Here is a 22,613-nt window from a genome sequence, read left to right as displayed (position 1 = left end):
AATTGTCAAGAAAACAAACTTTTTTTCCGCATGTGTTGACAATGGTACTTGATATTCAAAAATTTGTACTTGCGTATTTCTACTCCTTAAAAGGCATATATTTTTTATGTTAAAACATTTTACTTCAAAAGTCATCATTTTAAGATACAATTTAACAACATCATATATTTAAATATTCTTATAAACTTTGTTTTATAATTAAAGAACTTTTTGAATTGAAGAAAGTTGATGCTGATTTCACACTTTCTCTGGGAAAAGTAATAAATAAATATTCGAAAACACGCTCCTTAAATACATAATACAGTAATACTTCATATTCTTTAAATAACTCACAACTCGAAAAAAAAGGAAACCTTAACTATTTATAATGAAGACAACAATCAAGTCATGTTTTCTTGAGAAATTCCATAAAAAATAATGCACATTCTTTTTATACATTCCAACGTTAATCATCCATAGTTTTTCTTTCTTAAAAAAAATTGATAGGTGTTCCCACTATTCAGTTACATTGATATTTAATACAAATTGAATTGAAAAGTCATAAAAAATGCGAAAAACATTGTTTTATATATGCTCAATGATAAAGAGATTTTTTTTTCAATTCGTGACAGCATATTTAAAATCGACATTGGCAAAAAAACCATTACTTTCATTTAAATTAAATATTTTATCGTGTATTCGAGAATAATAAGAAATGTGAAACATAAAATTGTTTTCGAATGGATGACGTTTTCAAAATTTTAGATCCATTCTATTTTTTTGACCCAAAAACTGACTCTCCTAAAACAAAACTGAAACTTAATGAGGAATAATTTTACACTTTTTTGAATAAGATTGCTATCTGTATTGTGTTTGGGAAGGTATTCTCTTTTTTTTTTTTTTCAAAAGTCATTTTCGTAGTACAACTATTCAGTAGCTTATTTTATTCAAAATTCCTTCTGTCACATGCTCTACAGAGAAAACTACGCCTTCAATATGATGGAATATTTTCCCCTGTAACTAAAGAAAATCGTGAAATTGTTTTTGTCAAGGTTTCTAGTGGGTATAGTAAACATAAATTTTCAGTAAAAGTTTTTAAATTACAAATGCAAAAAAAAATTTTATTTCAAAATGTTATTTAAAACATTTTATTAAAAGGAAGTTTCTGAAGAAACACTCATGTTAATACTATTTTCAACTTTTTCATCACGTAGCAAAGAAATTGTTTGCAATTAAAGTGCATTTATTTAGTAAATGATTTGTAAAACAGAGAAAGTTAGTTAAATTAGTGTGCAACATGTATACAAAAATTAACTAGATTTATTGCCTAACATTAGTTATGCGAACATTACAGGAAAATATTTTAATCAAAATGAGAAAATCTTGTATAAATGTAAACCGATTTGAACATAAAAAGTCATAAAACCATTACAAAAAGAATAATTTGGTTACATTTTTATTGTTCTTAAATAAATATACATTATAATAGATAAGTTTTCAATTAAATTTGGGTATTTTTGAAAAATGGGAAAACAAAAATAAATCTTATTTTTTCATGAATACAAGTAAATGATAAATATTAAGAAGTGTTTCGAAAATTCAGATAATAAAATGTATGATAAGACTCGAAGAAAAAATAAACCGATTTTCGACTAAATCTTGCCAATGAAGAAAATAACTTTACCGATGAGTATTGAATTTCTTTAATATTGTTGATCTAGTATTGCGGGAATGATAAAATAGAGCTCTTAAATTTTGTGTTTAAGATGTTTTTATTCAAAATCAAAACCGCTGATTTTTTTCTTTGATTATTAAACTAACCCGAGTTATCACAAAAGAAAAACTCTCTTTGAACTCGTATCCAAATTTTGCTATTGTGACTTACTGTCTTTTACCTCTCAGGAACACACATACACACATACTAGATTTTATATATATAAATATATATATATATATATATATATATATATATATATATATATATATATATATATATATATATATATATATATATATATATATATATATATATATATATATATATATCACTATAGATATATATGTGTGTATGTTGTGAGTGATAAAGATGGTTGATTTCCTCTCAAGATGGGTAAAAGGGTCTTCAGGGGTAGTAATTTTTTCAAAAAAAAAAAAAAAAAGAATTAATTAAATAAATAAAACAGTTGCCTCCATTTGGGAGTACTAATCTTTTCTTTATATTTTGAAATCTTTGAAAGCTCAAAAGATGAAAGACTTGGACCAGTTATCACGGTTAAATAGAGTTAAATTCTGATCAAAGCGCACTATCAATTTTTTTTTCTATGCTATAATTTTCTAAATTGAGTAGCTCCAAGAAACACTAGCTAAAAGAAACCTTTTCTGTCCATTGTACCAAACTTTTTAAAAATATTTAATTGTCTTAATAATTAACATATTAGAAAAATAAGATAATTTTTAAATGCAAAATTTAACAACAAATATTTAATTTCAAAAGCCTTAAATCAAAACGCCCTAAACTATTAATTTGAATTCGGAAATTACACTACCTAAAATTAGCATAGAATTAAATTACGTTTAATATAATACTTAACCAATATTAATCTATACTAGTTTTCAAAATTGCAATTGAAATTTCAACAAAAAAAATGCAGCATGAAAGATAATAAATTGAATTTGTCTTTGCTTCAAACAATTTACCATTTAAGCTTAGAAGGTAAACTGCAGGATAACATCTAATATAGGGACTTAATTTCTAAAAAAAAGCCTTATACCTCTTCAGAGTTTGGTTTTACAGAAATATAGCCTGAATTATGGCTAGCGTAAACATATTCACTCAAGATTTCATCGAAATACAAGATCTCTACAGCCGTGAGTTCAAATGCAAATAAGGCTGATTTCGATCATTGGAAAAAAAAAATCAATATTTTTGGCTGAAAAACTTGAATAGCTATATAAAATCTTCTAAAGAAAATATTTTCAAAGAAATTTAATGGATCTCCTTTTTTTAAAACTAATTGTTCATTACATAGATCAAGTTACTCTTTCGTTGGACTTATTCATCTGCTATTGACTGAAATTTCGGATAGCCATATAAAAACTCTTAAAGATAACAATTTCACCTACAATTAATACTGTTTTGGATCTCCATTTTTAAAATATTTATTGTTCATTATATAGATGAAGTTACAAAATTTCTAGAATTTAAGATAGATTCTTTTTTTTTTTTTCGTCAGACTTGTTCATCTGATATTGACTGCAATTTTGGATAGTCATATAAAATCTTCAAAAGATAATATTTTCACCGAAAGTTAATATTGATTTTGATTTCCCTTTTTAAAATATTATTATCATTGTTCATTATATAGATCAAGTTACTAATTTCTACAGGATAAGACATAGATTCTTTCTTGTTTTCTTTTTCGTCGGGCTTATTCATAGATTTGTATACGAAAAAAAATTGCTGTAAATAATGATAGTTTAGATATCTTATGCAAAACCTTAAATATTTCAAGATTATAAAAAATAATTTCACCCTCTTAATTGTAAATGTCTTACAAAATTACATAAACATGGGTAAACTTGGTTAAACTTAAATGCTAATTGCATACCTGAGACACAAAAAGCGGTTTGTTATTTGAACTTTTAAAGTTGATGCTGATTTTTATATGAAGACGACCAATAATAAAGCATTTCGACTGCTATTATAACAGTACATTTTCCCTGATAACATTCTACTGACGTCTTTTATTTATGACCAGAATCACATATACTTTTCTTTTTTCATAGGATTTTCCTTTTATTTATAATGATATTTAAGCAACATTTTAGCAAGATTCTAAGTTACTTAAAAAATAAGATACATTATTAAAGTCTTGAAGAAAAATAATCGTGTCTACAAAAGCCATTTCTCTAAGAAGCAATAATAAACCAACATATGTCAATTCTAACTCATACTTAATAAACTAATCCAAGTAAATAACTACGGTTAATACATATATTCCTCACATTGATAATAATTTCAATTTTAGACAGGTTTAAGTATTTTTGCTGTCCAAAGTTTCTACATCCAATTTTAGCAGATACATTAATATCGAATTATATGATTTTCATTTTATGATTTTCGTTATAGATTTTTTTAGCAGTATTTAATAATTTAAAATTGCTTTTTGTGTGTGTTCACATTTTATTTGAAGGATTTATGTAAATAAGAAAGTGTTCATTGCAATGCTTCGTACAATTTAAGAGTTGTACATCATGAGTAATTCCATGATGTTGAGGGATAATATATATTTTATTTTTCTAGTAAGGCCTATTTATGAGGGAAGCGTTCATGTTTAATCGCATTTTTCGAATGAACTTGCAAAACACTTTTGTTAGGTAACAAATTTAAATAGCTCAGAATCTTTTGAAAAAAAAAGGACAGTAAATTTCTTTTTTTAACGAATAAAAAATAAAATTTTATAAATAATAATTTGTGTTGATATGTATGGAGTCGCAAATATATTATTGATAATTCTCCTGATGATTTTATGTGTACAAGTTAAATAAACTTAGTCATTCGTAACTAAGAGTGATAAATATATGTATTCGATAATATTGTTTGATTTTTTTTTCCTTTTATGAATAATACGGATTGCTGCATTTGATTTACAATAACTCCATTAAATGCATTTCATCCTCAAATGATCTTGGCAGCCGATATTTTCTGGGTGCTAGGTACCACAAGGATAGTAGTTCAATACAAAAGAGTTCAATGCATTTGTAGTTTAGCTTCATGATTGGTTCTAAAAAAATATATATATATAAATATTAGAGCTGGTATAGTTTCTTATCTACTTTTGTTTTTGTCGTTTCCTAGAAATCATTTATCCATGCAAAAATGGTATTTAATTCAATAACCGTATTGCAATTCAATAGTATGTCAACAATCATGAAACCAGTGCTATCTTTGTTGAAAATTTTATTAAAATTAGATAAACAAAAATTTTTAATACAACTAAAATAAGTAAATTCATTTTTTAATGACTAGTGTTTTCTCAGGCACAACAAGCAGAACGATTGACTGTAGAGTGGCAGTTGCTTTAAAAAAAATGCATAACAATGAGGTGTTTTCTATATATTATTACTGTTTTGAATTATCTCGTTTTGTTGCCATAAATTAAAAAAGAGAGATGGAATATTTTTCTCCTGTTTTTCTTTTTTTTAAATATTTATTTATTTATATTTATTTTTGAGAAGAATAGAAAATCGACATACGAGTTGTTTGCTTTAGAATTTCCACGATTTAACGCAGGTGTTTTATGTAAGTACCTTGGTATATAACAAGGAAAAGTGTGCCAAAGAAATATTATTACCGCTTCCTCAAGCACATTTAACAATAAGTTGGAAAAATGATCATATTACTTCCAGCATTTTACATTTTGGCTTTATTCGCAGATAGTCAACTCTAATGTAATTTCACGAAAATAATTGCCCCGGGCTGCTATTGAATACTGCAAGTTATATACAAAACTTATGAAACATTTTTAACTTTTAAAAGAAACCTTTATGTCTTCATTGTGTTATGCTTATACAAAAAAAATAGAAAATTGAGAAGCCTTTTTGTAATCTTATACTGCAGTTTTAAGTTATTTAAAATATAAACGTCAAAATAATATTCCCAAGCTTTTTTCATGTAAATTTGTAGAAAACCTCTTATTTGTTATTGGGGAAGGGGGGATTATTTGAAGTATGTGACACAAAACGTCTAGAACCTGGGCCCGGGATTAGGCAAGGATATTATTGATTGGTGTGGCACTTCTTAGAAACGCACCACAGTGGTTCAGATCTCACTGAAAAATGAACACGATGGTCACGAAGATTTCAATTACACTGTCTTTTCGCATAAAAATGCAAGGACTTAAACACAATTAGGAATATCTCATCTTGACATACTCTTTTGTGCATGAAAAATCTTTAATGTTCCATAAGCATGGAAAAATTAAATTTATTTTTAGAAAACCATTTTTATGCCGTTTTAAAGCCACTTCCCATTGGGTCATTTCGCATCTTCCTGCTAATCATATGAAAATTAAGAGCAAAGCAAAAATGTATTAAAATTTCACCACGTATTTAAGTGCATTTCTCAACCCCAGTTTTAAAGAGTACGTAAACTTGTGCATTAAAAGAAAATAGTATGAATCCCACCAAAGTGCAGTTAAGTGTTTTTAAAGTAATATTTCTTACGTTAGAGATTTAATCCGAAATAAATAAAGTACGGTGATATGAATTTACAGAAGAAATCGAGCACCAGGCAGGAAATAGACCAGTTAAAAAAAATAAAATTTTATTTTTCAGCAGGAAGGTAAGTAATAGTGTTATTCTTTTTCCAGAAAAACATTATTTTGTCTATGGACCAGCCAGTTCGGGAGTTCATAAGTGCTTGTCCTGTACCAGTAGCAGTAGCAGCCGATTGTGGATCTGGCCCAGGGCCGGGCCGATCGCCTGGTCATGGGCCAAGCCCTGGACCTAGTGGTCTTCAACCTCCATCTGCTTCTCCTGTTGGAAATTCTACCACGAATAGGATTCTCTCAAGAAATACTAATGGTACAAGTAAGTGTTTGTCATTGCATGATAAAGCAGTTTTAGCTTGGAAGTTGCATGATGGCGGCTGTACTTCTTGCCTGTGCTCGACTTAAAACTGCTTTAAAACCTGTTGCAAATTGCTGCATGATCTGTTGTTGCGTCTTATGATATTAAATTATAACTGGGGATTGAGATTTGCCGTTAGATATTCCAATGTCTTAAAGCACCATAATAACTTAAAAGGTTATGAGACACTGCTGAAATAATAGAAAGGGAATAAACAACATTGGTTGACAGTTATGCCAAAAAATGTTTATTTAATAGCATATCCTTTTATACTTTTTCACAATAAAAAATTAAATTATAAATAGAAATGTTGTTTTAAAACTAAGACCTCTGCAGATGTGGACTGTCTATATTATTTTAAAGGTGCTTTATCACGTTGATTATTTTAGATAACGCATTAAGTCCATACATAACCTTTAACGAGTAACTTTTATAACTATGTCACGTTTTGACACTACATTGATTAATATATCAACAAGTTCGCTGCTTGAAGTTATTTTCAGGGTGGGCTCTTTCATTTCTGTTCTCTTTCACAAACTATCGTCACGAATCCTCAGAAAGTCATTATTTTCATTTTGGTTGCAGGACAAATGAAGACCAATTAAAATTTTAATTATAAAAATTTTGTGTCGAGAAAAAGGGGAAAAAACACAAAAACTAAGTTGAAATATATATATATATATATATATATATATATATATATATATATATATATATATATATATATATATATATATATATATATAAGCGGAATGTTGGAATTTTATCCTTTCTGCGAGCATGGAAGGTATTGGTTGGAACGTACAGGACAGTTTTTATGAATGGAAATATGCTTTCCGTTCATTTTTTTAATAATTTTTTTGACGTTTTTTTATATGAGTACCAATGCAAAAAAACCTGTTATCTTCGCAAAATAGGATTCACAATTGATATCTCTGTTTCAATTAAGATTAAAACATCTTTCAATGACATTTGAATCAGTTATTTTGAAATTGGGAAAATTCCATTTTTGTTATTGCGAGATATTTAAGGTAAGGTGTTTCGATAATTAGATTTTTAAATGAAGAGCCATCGAAAATGAAGAGCCAAAACTGCCACTGTCCAAATATTAGTATTCTGATACATTTTGGCCCTAAATTGTTACAGACAAAACGATCATACAAATTATCATTATTTTAACAATTATCTTATTTTTTTGTTTTCAATGGACCCCTACCTAACTATAAAAACAAACGACTAAAAATAGAGGAATTTTATTTATAAAAACCGCGTTATGCTTTTTTTTTCTCTGCATGCTATTGACGTGTTCTTGTGTATGAGTATTTATTGCTTGCCGTTTGGAAAAATATTGCTTTCGTTTGCGGATTTGTAGATGCATGTGACATCATTTTCTCTGGTTTTTCAAATATTTTCCAAACGCACATTGTGCATACGAGATTGAGATCAGTTTTAGAAACTAAAAAGAGTGAAATGAACAAGTGAAATAATGTTCCTATCAAAACTCATTCTTGATTGCAAAAACTTTTCAGAACCAGAAACATTTTCAGAAACAAACGTTATTTTTAATTCTCTCTCTTTATATTCGGTACATTTTCTAAAAATGTTATCTAGTTAGGTCGAAAACAATGGTTTTTCATTTAAAAAATATTTTTTTAAAGGAAAAATTGAGTGTTTCAACACGTTCTTTAATTTTTTTTTCTGAATCAATAATTATTTTTTTTATTTTTTTCATTTTTCATTCAGCCCATAATTAGCAAAGGTGTTGGTGATGTTCTTGCTGTTTAGGTTTAAACTGCGAATACGTCATACATATTGGTATCTTGTTTAAAAAGATAGTTTCATCTTTTTTTCCAACTATAGGCAATTTAAATATGAAGGAAATTTCAACGTTTAATGAGTCGGCTACAGTTACATACTTTTTGAAAAATTAAATTCAGAAACAATTCGGTATACACAACTAATGCAGCACAAAGAATTCAAAATTATATAAATTATGTAATACGTGTAAATTAGTGAAATTAGTAACGGACTGATCTATCCATATTTTCTTTAAATGACAGAGCTCTTAATATGCACTATTATTGTACTGTTATGCCAAGATGCTTCCATTGTTGTACTCATTTTCTTGTATTTAAAAGAAATTTTTTTATATATTTTGTTACAAAAATCTTTTTGAGCTCTTGTTTAAAAGTGTTTTTAATACTATAAACTACATTTTTAAAAGTAAGGCAGCAGGTAAAAAATACAAGGAAAAATATAACGCTTACAGTTGCTAAATAGCTGTTAATTTTTTCAATATTTCAATACATTTGAGCATTTCATGAATATTTTCATCTTCATTATGAAAATTTGACTTTATTCGTCTATAAACCGTCTGTTCTGTATAAAAGTATATGGGAAATTGCTTGCATTAAAGAGCTATTGTAGTGCAAATATTTATTTTCAAGGCATTTTTTCCAAAGACTTCACATTTGAATCTACTTAACTTGTTTCAAAATGAGCTGAAAAATTACAAAATGTATCTTTAAGTTACCTTGAGATGAAATATGCAAATTGAATATTTTTGATTACATTTTTAATTAATTCATATTCGAAGGGGATGCGCAGCTGCCGCATAAAACTTCGCTATCCGTGCCTTCCCTACAGCTTATAAAGTGGTGATACTTATGCAGGTTAGAAATTGGAGTTACTATTAACGTATTTTGCTGAAAGAATTTTCGTAATGATCATACACATGAAGTAAAAGAAATTTACAATTAAGAACATCTCGTATGTAGAACAAAAAATAACTTTTTTTTCTGTTTAAATGGGATAATGTAGTATTCTTCTAATGTATACGAAATTTGCAGATGAAATATATATACATTGCTATAATCAAGTATACTACGCAACACGGCATCTGTACTCAAATCCTTGATTACTATGTTATTAAGCCTAAACTCGTAACCCTCACTTGGAGTGTGACTGTTGCATATCAAATTCCTGTAATAACATTTTTAAAAACACATAGTTTAAAACTATACTGAAAAATAACTTGCATGTGCTGAAATATAATGTTAGTAGGAATTATGTATTAAAAAATAATCTTAACGTATTGAAAGTGCATCAAGACGTACAGCCTCTCCCCCCCCCCCAAAAAAAGGTCGTACATATTAATCTATGCAAATCGTAAGTTACTAATTAATAGTTACAATTTATGTATACTCTTTCACATTTACATATTTTCGAAAATTATTGATTCTATTATTTTAACTCTGAAAAATAAATTAAAAAAAATTATTTCAAACAGTATATTAGCCAAATGGTTCAGTTATTAATTGAAAACAGTTCTTTTGCTTTATGTCAAAAGTCTCAGATACTTATTTAAGTAAAATATAAGTCATTCAAACTTGCCTTCCTCATGAAAGAATGTATGAATTTATTTCTTGCATGTGTTTAATCTTTGTTTACCCAGCGCTTTCAAATATAAAAAAACCCTGAAATTATCCCTTCCTTATTTGTAACGGTTTAGATATCATGAAATGTTTTAACCCGCATGTACATTTTATTTATAAATTTAATTTTTATCACTTAGGAATTAACAAAAAACAATTAATAATTATGTTTGGCTCTTACCTTTATTGCATTTTCTTTTCCATTTTCGCAATATTGAACACAACGCTTACGTCTGTTTCACTTGTGTGGTAAAATTCAGGGAAACGCTAATAGATTTTTTTTAAAAGTATGTTAAATCCGTTAAAGTAGTAAACAGTTTTTTCTTCTTTTTAATCCGTATTTGCACTCGTTCATCAAAATAAAAAAGTACTGTTGATGTGTGTGCTTAAATGATTCCGTAAACGCTCCTAAACATGTTAATAGCTTTAATGGACAAATTTACGGACTGCTTTTTTGTTTTTACCCATATTCTTCGATCTTTTTAGATTTTTTTTTTTTTTTTTTTTTGATAGAATTGATGAATTTTACAACTATAAGTGATGTTATTTACATAATAAATTAATCATATAGTTTACATTTTTATAAGCTATAAAATTAATATATGCATTGGTCTTCTTTTTTTTTATAAATCTCATAATTTCAAATATATTTGAAACTTGATTTAAATCATACATAAACATACGACGATCACATAGATTTAATTTACCATTTTATGAATAGTTTTTCATGCTTGTGACACATAAATGACCTAGATATGTAATTAAATGCGGGAAAAAGGTTTATCAGAGTAAAGCTACTACGAAGTTCTTCCATTGTTCAGTATTACATCTCCAAAATTCTAATGAATCACTTTCCTTGACAATTTAGAACAAGAAAATTATCTCTCAAAATTTTCATTATGTCCGGAAAGTCCTTGACATACTTTAAAAAATCATAGAAAAGCAACAAACTGTTGTATGAATATGCGGTTTATGCCATAATATTTTATAAGCTCAAAAGTTTTTTTTATGGCATCGTAAAAAAAAGAAAGAGGAAAAAAAGAAAACGAAATAAGTGTAATTATAACCAACCGCAGTATCGTCACAGTAAGAAAAAACAAACGGCATGTGAGGCGTTTAATCATCTTAATAAAAAGAAAGCATTACCAGAGTTCAATGTGTTGCTCGAACTACATCAAGTTCATCCCACGTCCACAAATGGTACACACTTTGAAATTAGGTAGTGAAAGCCATAATAAAATAACTAAACACTAGACATGACGTTTGTTTTTCATACTGTGACGATACAGCGATTACTTAAAAGCACACTTTTCCTTTCTCAGTTTTCTTTCCTTTTCTATCTTTTTTCGGGATGTCATAAAAACTTCTTGATCCTGTGAAGTACTATAGCGCTAACTGCACATACGCACGACATATTGTTGCTTTTCTACGAATTATTAAAGTGTGTCAAGGACTTTTCGCACACCCTGTATTTTATGCTTCGAGATATGTGATAATCAAACCTTCCGAAACCCAATTCAAAAAAAAAGCGCCATTTTCATTGAGCAAAATAGTAAGAATAATAATAATATAAAAAATAAATAAAATGCATAAATAAAGAAATTTATTAAAATCAAATGAAAATAAAATAAGGTTTTAGGAATCATTTGAAAAACGAATCACAATAATATGTTCGTTACGAATTGTGTATGCATTTTTATCGTGATCTAAAAATATATAATTGATTTGAAGTAAAACGTTTTAAAAAATATTGCATGGTAATTATTTCTGAGCATTGCATGGACGAAGCACTCTTATAAATTTGCGTTTTGTGTATTGTTAAACGGTCTTATTGTTAGCATATACACGGATTTTTTAAGCATATTTACAATAGATCTCTATATTTAAATATTTATTGTGCATTGCGTAAATGCTGAGAAATGACTTATTATTTTTTTTAATATTTATTTTTAATTTTTAGCCGTTACTAATCAGTATAAATGGCCAAAATGACTTTTAGTTCATATATGAGAAATATTTCAGCGTGCATAACTATATATAACTGTCCTTTCTAAATTACTACCTTATACCTACATGTTTTTAACAAAAATATTCTTTTTAACAAACAAGTAAATTTCGAGCTCAAAGTTTAAATTTAATTTCTTAACAGTTCAGTACAAATGCCAAATAATTACAAAATGTGCGTTAAAATATAAGTGTTCTCGTATGTTTATTTGACAATTATACACTTCCCAAGATATAAACTATCAGTACATATTTATCTCAAAAGCTTTACTTTTATTTATTTATTTATTTATTTTTTGTAGTGACTGGTAATAATATGTTTTACAATAATGATACATATGTGTTTCATTAACAACAAGTGTTCTGTCGCTGTGCTGTGACCAATTTTCTTGTGGAATACTTATTTCTTGTATTTCTATAAATAAAGATCTGTACATACCATTCAAACAATACAACGTTACAGGGTTTTTTTTTTTTTTTTTTTTTTTTTTTTTTTTTTTTTTTTTTTTTTAGTATTAAAAAATGGGAGAAAGAGAAAATAATGCAAAAAATCATACCAAATATTTATAAAATTTAATAAAAAGTTAATACTTGTCAAATAAAAGTAAATACATAATTATACTTTTAAAATATTTAAATGATTTATTTGTTTGTGCTTTATTTGTAATGAATGAGGTACGGTAGTGAAGAAATTTAAAATGGAAATAGAATAATTAATCCTGTGCCATTAAAATGTAGTGGATGAAACTGAATACATAGTTAAATACCCTAAAACAAATACATAAACTCTTTTAAAAAGTCTACATCACACAGAGCACAGCTAAACTTTATTTTTTGTAAAAGAAAAAAATGAAATTAGTATCAGTGATCCTTATATACGTTCTCTTTTTCAGAACGAATTTATGATTTCCTGCAAAGTCTTTAATATATTCTGATAAGACTTTGGCAGTGATGAAATTACATTCAAACGCATATGGTATCATTAGTAAGGAAAGGGTTAAAATAAGAAAAAGAAAAAAAAAAAGCAATTGACTTCTCCAATGGATAATAGTCACCAATTAAGAAAAATGAGAAAAAAATGGAGTTTCAGAGATATTGTCTTCATTTCAGCAATCTGGCCCCTTTCCAAAATTTTCTAGTTCTCGTTTTTTTCCCCCTTTGTGGTTCAGTAAAAGATTGAGCTCACTGTTTTTTCGCTTCATTCAATTTTTTTACTTTGTGAAGCTCTTTGATTTAAACTTCTGCTATTAAATCTCTTTGAACTATCATTTTCCTCTGATAAAAGAAAGTTTTAAAAATAAACTGATTTTCGTAATATGAGATTATGTCTGTTTTAAGTTCACGTGTGAAGAATTTTAATACATTTCGATTTTTTAGCTTTTTTTTTTTTTTTTTTTTTTGAGTTTTAATGTACATTGTATATTTTGATGCATACTTTTAAAACTCTGTTATTATTCATTAAACGAGTAATTGATAAAATATAAAAAAATTTTTTTATGAGATTGAATCTTCGGCTCAATTGTTTTAAATATTCAACCTGTTTTCCGTATTCTGGTGCAAATTATTGATAAGATTTATAGCATTAAAACAACTCGTATCTTGAAAAGGTTCAAGATTTGAAATTTACTTTACTATTACTATGAATTGCTTCAAAAATGTATTTTTTTACAACCAAAGTTAAAACTATTTTTGAAATCGAAAAGAAATCCTGCTTTAACTAATTGTAAATTGTTTATGGTAAATGTTGTTAGTTTATACGTTATTAGGTCAAATATTAAAAAGTTAATTTTTAGTAATTGTACAGAACATTAAAAAAAAAAAAAAAAACTTTTTTTGACTCTAATGATACTAAAACTATTCATTTAACCCTCTATCTAAAATAAAACGTGTCTTTTAGCTACGATTTGCTTTTGTAAAAAAATATATTTTTTATTTTTATCTTCCTTGTCCTGATCTTAGGTTCTCAACTATAAAAAAAAACCGCATAATTTTTTCCATGATTACTGCCATTATTCTACAAACAGCAATTTCTGCGACTAGGGGTCTTCTACCTCTAACATCTCTCACAGGTGTTAAAAAAAGATGGGGGGACTCATTGAAAAAGTTCGGTGGCATTTTCTTTCGTCTATTTTTTTAACCACTTCAGTACTGCTACACGCTATTATTCCAGGTCGTGCTAGCTTAGGTCACTGAACGGTTACCCCTTTCACGCTGCTTCTCCATGCCAATTTTTTTTACCCTTTCCCCGTTTTTTTTCCTCCGCTCAGAACTTTTTCTGTACCGCTTACGGTACAAGCCTTTAGTTTGTTCCTGCAGATCTGGCAGCTGCCGTACTGAAAGGCTGATGACATGAAACTAACTTCCCGTTCTGTGCGTTGAACTCTTGGGAAAGGAGTGAAAGATTTTTTTCGCTCCTAGGTGTAGTTCAAACGCCGCCTGGGATAGGGTTAAGAAAACGGTTTTATTTCCGGTCAAAAAACGTCGTGAAGTTTCCTTAACTTTTCAGGTATAAGCCAGGTGAGTTAGGATGACTCCATTAGTTCTACTAAAGTGGTTGTAGCAAATTTCATTTGAAATAAACTCTTTTGCCAGAGTTTTTGTTTCTATTAGGTTTTAGCAAGTTAAATCGTTTATAATGACACGATAACTGATCGTCCAATTAGTAAAAACTAAAATTACACCCATAGGATATTAACAAAAGTTTACGGAAAAAGGCGTGGGTCGGAGTGGGGGTGGGGGTGGGGGGGGGGGGTTAGAAATGAAATAATTGGTTGGAGAGCAAAGTTTTTTTTTTTTTTTTTTTTTTGTCGTTTTGATGGAAACAGTTAAGCTAGTTATATTAAACATTTGCTGACGAATAAGTGAGTACTTTGTAAAATAAAAAATGATTCGATTTATTCAACAACAGTTTATACATATAAAAAAACCATAGCATGAAGTAAAGGAATGTAATAGTACATATTCACTTACACATATAAAATTCACACCTTATTACATCGATAGAATTCATGTCCAAGTAAATGCAATTGTTTTTCAATTTTAAGGAAATGTATTCCAAAGACACAGGAAACCTCTTCAGAACTACAATAAAATGTAGTTAAAACTCTTTTTAGTACTACGACTGAAGAAAACGTTACCTGTTATTAATTCGAAAAATACATAGTTTGTTAACAGACAGTCGAAATTCTTGTTAGTAATATTACTAATGCAGAAATTTTTCAATTAAAGGAAACCACATTTAAGAACGCAGCAAAAACTATTGCTATTGCTACAGCCGACTCAACAGTAATTATTTTCAGTTTAAAAAACCCTATTTGAAAGACCCTGCCACTTTTATTTTTAAGCCTTTTTTAAAGCATCATAGATAATATGATAATAGAAAATAGCACAATATTATCGTTTTTCAAAAAAAAATGCATTACGATAGTGTTTGTAAAAACTTATGACGTGTTGAACAACACAGAAATAATTAATAACATTTCTAAAAAAATATTTCAGTCGGGTGGTGATAGCTTGTTTTGTTTAGGCTGTGCAACATTCCATACCCAAAAGATTTGACGCACGATTTCTAATTGCAATCGAGTTCTTTCAATGTCCGAATCTTGCAATAAAAAAACAATATCTTCTATTCAATACTTTGAAAGCTTCGGAGATTTCATTCATGTGAAGCATCTATGTATGGACAATTTAGTATTTTAACCTCCGTTCTCTACATGGGCAAAGTTCTTCATTTTTATCGGTTCGTAATTTCTTCATTATCAACTTTTGTGAAGAAGTTAATTAGCGCCGTCAATTAAAATCCCCATGGCAACCAATCGTGAGAGGTTTCACATCTCCGAGATTCGCAAACAAGTGCTGGTTCTTTCTTTTCGTTCTGTGCGGTTTTTTCGTGTTACAGTTCTTTATAAAAAAAAATATATTGGATTTTTTTTCACAATTTTGGAATCTTTATATGTTGGAGTTAACTAATATAATTTCGTTTCTCATTTTATAAGTTTAATTTTCCAATTCATTAGTATTAATTTGCTTTTCAAACTCGTTTGTGTACAATACTTCATCAACTATTTTTAACACAGCTGGTGTACCTTTTTGATTGTATTTTTTTTTATTTCTTCTCCATGTATTATATTTCAACCACTCTTGAAATTGCAAAGTTGTTCAATCACTATCCGTTAAACATTATTTTTGATTAAAAATAACTAAGCTGATCTACTCCAGTGTGGCAATTTGTTCACTCAATAAAACTTTCATTTCTATTTCCTTATATACATGGTTGCACTTTAATGCCTAAGAATTTATGACATATGAGGCAGTGAGAAGCAAAGGATGTAACATTTTCAATGTGAGTGGAAATTTTCAAGTTTTGAGTAAAACGCGTTAAACGTTGTGGTTCTAAATTGGTTTCCACTAAAAAAGTGGTCTACCACTTACCAGGGCCACTATCACTATCTCTTGCCCCAAGTTAGGGGAGAGGTTCACCTATAATTTGTGTAAGTATCTCCAAATTTTTAATTTTGTCACTTACATCCCGTTAATTCTCACTGCATCATATATAAAACTGGGGTTTCCTAGCACAGGCATAATTGCATTTTAGTTGCTGCTTGTGAATAGGATTAAATTTCAATTTTAAAAAGATTATCGCACACATAAGCTTGTATTTTAGCATTAGATGTTTTATGAAAAAAATATAGTTATATTTATATCTTTATATCTAGATAATTTACAGTACGTGTTTTTTTTTACAGAAGTTTGGGTGTACGTATGGTGATAAGTTCAATTCCAAAGAATTAACGAGTTCTAAAATCAAGAGAATGTATTATTTTTTAATTTTTAAATATTGCATATGTACGGTCTCATTTCAATTTTAGTAACTTTTAGTTTAATAACAGTAAAAAGAACTAAATTGTTGTAAGACGACACACTATTCTCTTAATAAGTATGCAAAATATTTTCTGCGACTATATTTTATCAATGACTGCCAATACTGCCACTTAATGTGTAAACAGGACATATATTTAGAAAAACTGCCTAAAAAGAATAGTCAAAAGTTTTTAGGGTTTTCTACAGTATATAATTCAATAAAATAAAATCAAAGTTGCCTCGCAATGCACTTTTTTAGTTTTATGATCAAAAACTTTTACAACACTCTTTTTTAAAATATTTTTTATGTTCGTGTTCTTTGTGTCATAACTTGATGTACATAAAGAAGCAGTTAACAACATTGACCTTCTACAAATGAACCAAGCTACGCATATTTTATGACTATCTAAAAAGGAAACAATGAGTACTAAAACAACAGTTAATTACATTGATGGCGAGAAAATGTATGAATTATTCGCGATCAAAGATAAAGAAAATCAGAGTAGCTCAACTGAAACATTTCAAAAATAAGCTAAATAAAAAAATAATTATGAGCTGTTTCTCTTAGAACTAGAAGATTTTTATTTGATTTTTAGCAATAGTCATTTACGGATTTTTTTTCTCTTTTTCTCTATGTAAGAAATAAATAAAAAACATTCAAGATTTATGGAACAACCTTAGTTTTTATGATACATTTTTTAAACCTACGGATAGAGTTAAATGAATTGAGAGTAGTTTAGTTGTTGAGGTACTATCAACTCTTACGAAATTTACACTTTTAGGGCGTCTTTATTTATTCTTTCTTATGCTGTTCCATGTATTGACAGCTTTTCCTGAACTATGTTCAATTCTTTTTTCCATTACTGTAGTTTTTTTTTATAATTTCAATATTCTCGACCTTATTGTCCGTCTAATGTAACTCCATTTTATTTTATTTTTGTCTTATTGTTTTTCTAACTTAATGATGCAACTTTAGCAGACTATGCTTTTAATATCGACACTGATTAAATTTTTATCCAAAAAAAAAAATCAAATCGCAAATATGAGCGGCATAGTTGGCAAGTAATCTAAGTAAAATATTAATATTTTAACTGAAAATGATTAGTTAGTGAGAGTTAGTTCAAGTGTAGCAAAAAATAAATATTTTTTTTTTTTACAAATGTGTATCTAAATGAAATATGACTACTCAGTAGAGACTCATGTGCAAAGAAACCCCTCGATTGACAAATTTTACTTAAAAAAATATTTCCCATACATAATAATGTCTTCTCATTAAATATTTAAATTTATCAAGGTTTGAATAAAAGTATTATTTTCCCCAAAATTATAAAGTGTTGTTCCAAGTAATTAAAGCCACCAATCTGGCATTTAATGAAAATTATCGCTAATGAATGCAATTAATGTTTCCCAAAGATAAAACTATTATAATGAGTGCATAATGCATCATGTCCTAATTTTGGGAATCTTAATTTCAAATTAAATACCTCAAACTATATACATGCGTACATATATATAAATATGCGATCAATCTATTTAAAGCCTCATAAAATTAGTGGACAGACTGTTATGACATATGTAAGCTTTCCCGTATCTAATTGCTGAGTGTCTAAAATTCATTAGCATTTTAATACTGCTTTGAATATTTCATTGAAGCGTTGGGGTATGATGGTGCTTTAAATAAATGAATTGCAATTTATCGGACTTTGATTTTGACCCAAGAATCTCTTGTTATATTTCATCTGGTATAGGAACCCATATGATTTGGAGTTAAAGAAACGATTCCGTTAGAGAAAGTATTTAAAAACATATATATATAAATAATTCTTTCATTTAACACAATTCTTTGCTGTAAAAATACTTAAATTTCGTTAAAAACATGACTATACGTTTAACTTATGCTGAATGTTTATTTTTGTCACATATTTTGCACTAAATACATTGTTCATTTTAATGCATGTACAATTTATTTTTATTAAATAGAATCCAACTCCTCTAAACTTTCATTTTAAGGTAAAAAGTAAATTTCGGAATCTAAGAGAATAAAATATGAAGCGTAACCCGAAGCTTTCATATTTCTTCAACAATTCTCTTTTTTCTTCAAGTATAGCAATTAGGGAAGTTACAATAACGATGAGCGTTTAAGTATAAGAGCCATTTTATGTCTCTAAGACACGTACTTGTAAGTTATTCCTAAAGTCATCTATGTAGATTAACTGCTTGAAATAGAGAGCGCATAAATATAGGAGAAGTAGTTATTTTATCTACATTACAAGCAAAAGTATTCTACATTTTTTCGAAGAGAAAAATACCTCAAGTGTGTGTGTCTATGTGAGTGTGATTATTATTATTTTCTTTTTTTTTTAAATCTGGGAGTGGATTTTCAGTTTAAAATAACGAAGCCTTTACTTAATAGTCCTTAAATTATTTTTAACAAAAAAACACCTAATAAAAACATTTTAAAATCATAAATACTTATTATGTAAATCAAAAATGTTTCCTAAATTTAAAAAAAAAATTTTTTTCACTATACTTTTTTTTAATGCAATAACTGCAAAACTAATAACAAACAACCTAAAATGTTTAAACTTAAATACCAAAAAAAAAAAATTCTAATTATTTTCATTTAAAAGCAGTTTTTTAGTAAAACCTAATGATTAATTTAAATATAAGATGTAAGTTACCACCCATGTTAAGCAATTTTAATCCTGCAAAAACACTTTTTTTTTTGAAAAGTATAAATTTGAACTTAACATGCTTCTGATTGTTTTCTATTCCCCTATTTGGGCCAAAATACATGCATGATTATAATATTCTATTTTATGGTATGTCAGTAAAAATACTGATGTTACTAAAATGTATTACATTCAGTTTTTTGCACGTTTATGAATTCTTAAAAACATTTGTACACAAAAAATCATTACTTTGGAAAAATAGTCTGATGGGGTGGATTCAAATAAAAGATGTCGAATGCAGTGATCTCGTAAAATAGTTGTCAGGTAATTTTATACCCAATACGTATTTACTGTAATTGTTTGTTTAAATTTGGTAGAAACTTTTTACGTAATTAGTTTTTAATTTGCTTCAATTTATCGAATTTGTGTAAACGTATTTCTTTTTATAACTGCTTTTTTTTCATTCAGAACATTCATATTACAACGTCCCTTTCTAAATACTACCCTTGAATAACGCTGTTAAATATGGCTTTCAGAAATGAATTATTATTACGACAGTTTGTTATAAAATTGTAATTTGCTTGAATTAAATGGAAATCTCACAACTCAAAATTTGTTATGAATGGGAAACTGGGCTAGTTGTTTGAATGTTTGAAATGTTTTCTGAACTTTATATGGAACTTAAAATCTTTATCAACATTTCTTAAATACAAAATAACAAATGCAATTAATAGCTTGAGGAAACCAGCTTTTCTGCTTTAACACATCTTTAAAAGACAAATTTCAGACACATACATTCTTCAAAAATGTAATTATTGGTTTAATTTACTTATTTGTAAAGCGTAAAAAATGCTTTTTAATAGTAATTAATGTAATCCTTTAATTAAGTACAGTTTAATATTACAAAAATTTAAATTGTGTATCGTTGAAATTTTTCAGTACAAAAAATGCTGCAGACATTTAATACGGTACAAATTTTATGTTATGTTTTCACTCGTACTTTTTTTCTAGTTTTAGCCTTAAAAAAGAAAAAAGAATTTATCATAATTTGTTAATCCCTAACCAGCTGAGTGCATTTTTTCATAATACTTTGCAATTTTTTTACTGCTTATTCCCATCAGAGATGCTACGCTTTGAGGAATCGTTAATTAATTTGAAGTATCTTTTCAGATACATCGAAATAAATAATCCTAACCTAAATAACCATCAGCGTAATGAGCAAAATCTGAAAAGAATTTAAAATTAACTCGCGATAAATAACTTTTGACTTCTCTTAGTTATCTCAAATTGAGAATTCTGATTCAGATATTTTAACAAATTTTACGTATTCAATCATAACATTTTCAAAATGCACTTTAACTTCCGAAGAGGCAGTGTTAAGAAAGTACTTACGAAATGTTCTTGATCTCTAGGATGTGACGTCATTAAACGCCATTTTATAGCGATCATTAATTTCCATTCATTAGTCAGTAGTTTAATAGCATTAAACATAGCCGCACGTTTTGGTGTTAGTTGCTTTAAGATTCAACTTTTATTGATTGCGTCTCGTATTTTCACATTTCGGAATTAAAAATGAATGCGGTATTTAAATGCATGCAACGTTTACGCACTTACGTTTCATTGAAGAATATTGATTTTTCAAGCATATTGACAGCTGTTGAAAGGAGCATATTGATTCAATATGAAGCTTATTCATGACATATTTGAATGCAAAGTTTTTTTTCCCAAGAAAAATGTAATAAAAAGAAGTTTATTTCATTGAAAAAATAATATTTTTCTTTGATTGGTTTAAGATATCTTGGTTATTGAAATTGTTTATGAAGGCAAAACTGCAATCAAAAGTCAAGTACACGCAATTTATGCTAACATCAGCATTTTAATAGGTTTATCAAATATTTTTTTCTGGTTTTTTAAAGATGTTTTAGAGGCATTTGGAAAGTGCGCTAACTCATGTATATAGTTAGTCCAAAAAACGAGTAAATGCCTTTTTTGAAACTAAAAAAAATTTAAACATTAGTGAGAAACATTAATGAACAGTTTTTTTTTTTTTCAAAAATAAAAAATAACACGTGTAAAGGTTCAGGAAATATTGTAGTAAGTTCCCAAAATCAATGTATCTATGTGTGATGCTGCTGATTAGTTGAAATCTACTTACGGTACAGTTTATAAACTTAGGTCAACGGGAACCTTGTTTTTCAAAAATTATCCCACAAAAATTAAATCTTTTAATCTATAATTTGCCTTAATATTATTCTCAATAAATCCATTTCATAAGAAAAAAAAGGACGTTTCTATTGATTAATAAATAATCTTGCTGACCTTAGGTTCGCCTAAAACTTATCTTCGCACGTTTATCATTGAAAATAGGAGTTCTTATGACGTATTATTTGATGAAATACTCGGATTAAAAAAAATAAAGATTGTACTATTATCTTAATAGAAAATTAAATCCATTAAAATAAAATTTTAGCTTTGCTGTTTAGCTTTAGCATTAGCCAACTTTTACCATATAAAGGAAATATTATGACTTTTTAAAAAATATTTATAAAGAAAAAAAAAGTAAAGGTGATTAGAAGAAAATATATGTACGTAGTAAAATCATATGTGCATACTAATTTGTTATTCATAAATTGTCCATTTTATTAATATTTATAAAAAAAGTGTATACATTTAAGAGGAAAATTTTTTGTTTTTTATTTTTATTACTATAACATACATTTGACAAAAGAAAGGGCATTCTGAAACCATAATAAATAAATGTATTTATAATACAGATTAACAAGATATTATGGATAAATTTAGTTTCTAAAACAGTTGATATTGTTTAATAGAACTTTTACTACAAATAATGGTTATCCAAATGAGCAATACTGTATAAGTAGCAATAATGGTAGCTTTGAGGCCAATAGGTTAAGTTAAATGCTTAATTATTTGTGTTTCTTATGTGGAAAGAACTGATGCCTTGATATCAGTTTCACCAGTTCTTACGTCTTTAAAAGAACCTATAAAATATAAACTAAACGTTTATTATGGT

The 22,613-nt window shown here is 27.7% G+C and overlaps 1 protein-coding gene across 1 annotated transcript in view; it reads left to right on the top strand.

The window, feature by feature from the left end:
• The first annotated feature begins 6,368 nt into the window (after window positions 1-6,368).
• The window catches only part of LOC129231295 (uncharacterized), an 83,519-nt gene continuing 67,274 nt past the window's right edge, over window positions 6,369-22,613 (top strand). The window contains exon 1 of the mRNA XM_054865583.1: window positions 6,369-6,570. Coding sequence (XP_054721558.1) covers window positions 6,369-6,570 — 202 coding nt within the window. The remainder of the gene's footprint in view (window positions 6,571-22,613) is intronic.

Source organism: Uloborus diversus, chromosome 10, assembly GCF_026930045.1.
Source record: "Uloborus diversus isolate 005 chromosome 10, Udiv.v.3.1, whole genome shotgun sequence".
In the NCBI taxonomy this organism is placed as follows: domain Eukaryota; kingdom Metazoa; phylum Arthropoda; class Arachnida; order Araneae; family Uloboridae; genus Uloborus; species Uloborus diversus.
Note: the sequence above shows the minus strand (reverse complement) of the source record. Positions and strands in the feature narration are given on the sequence as shown.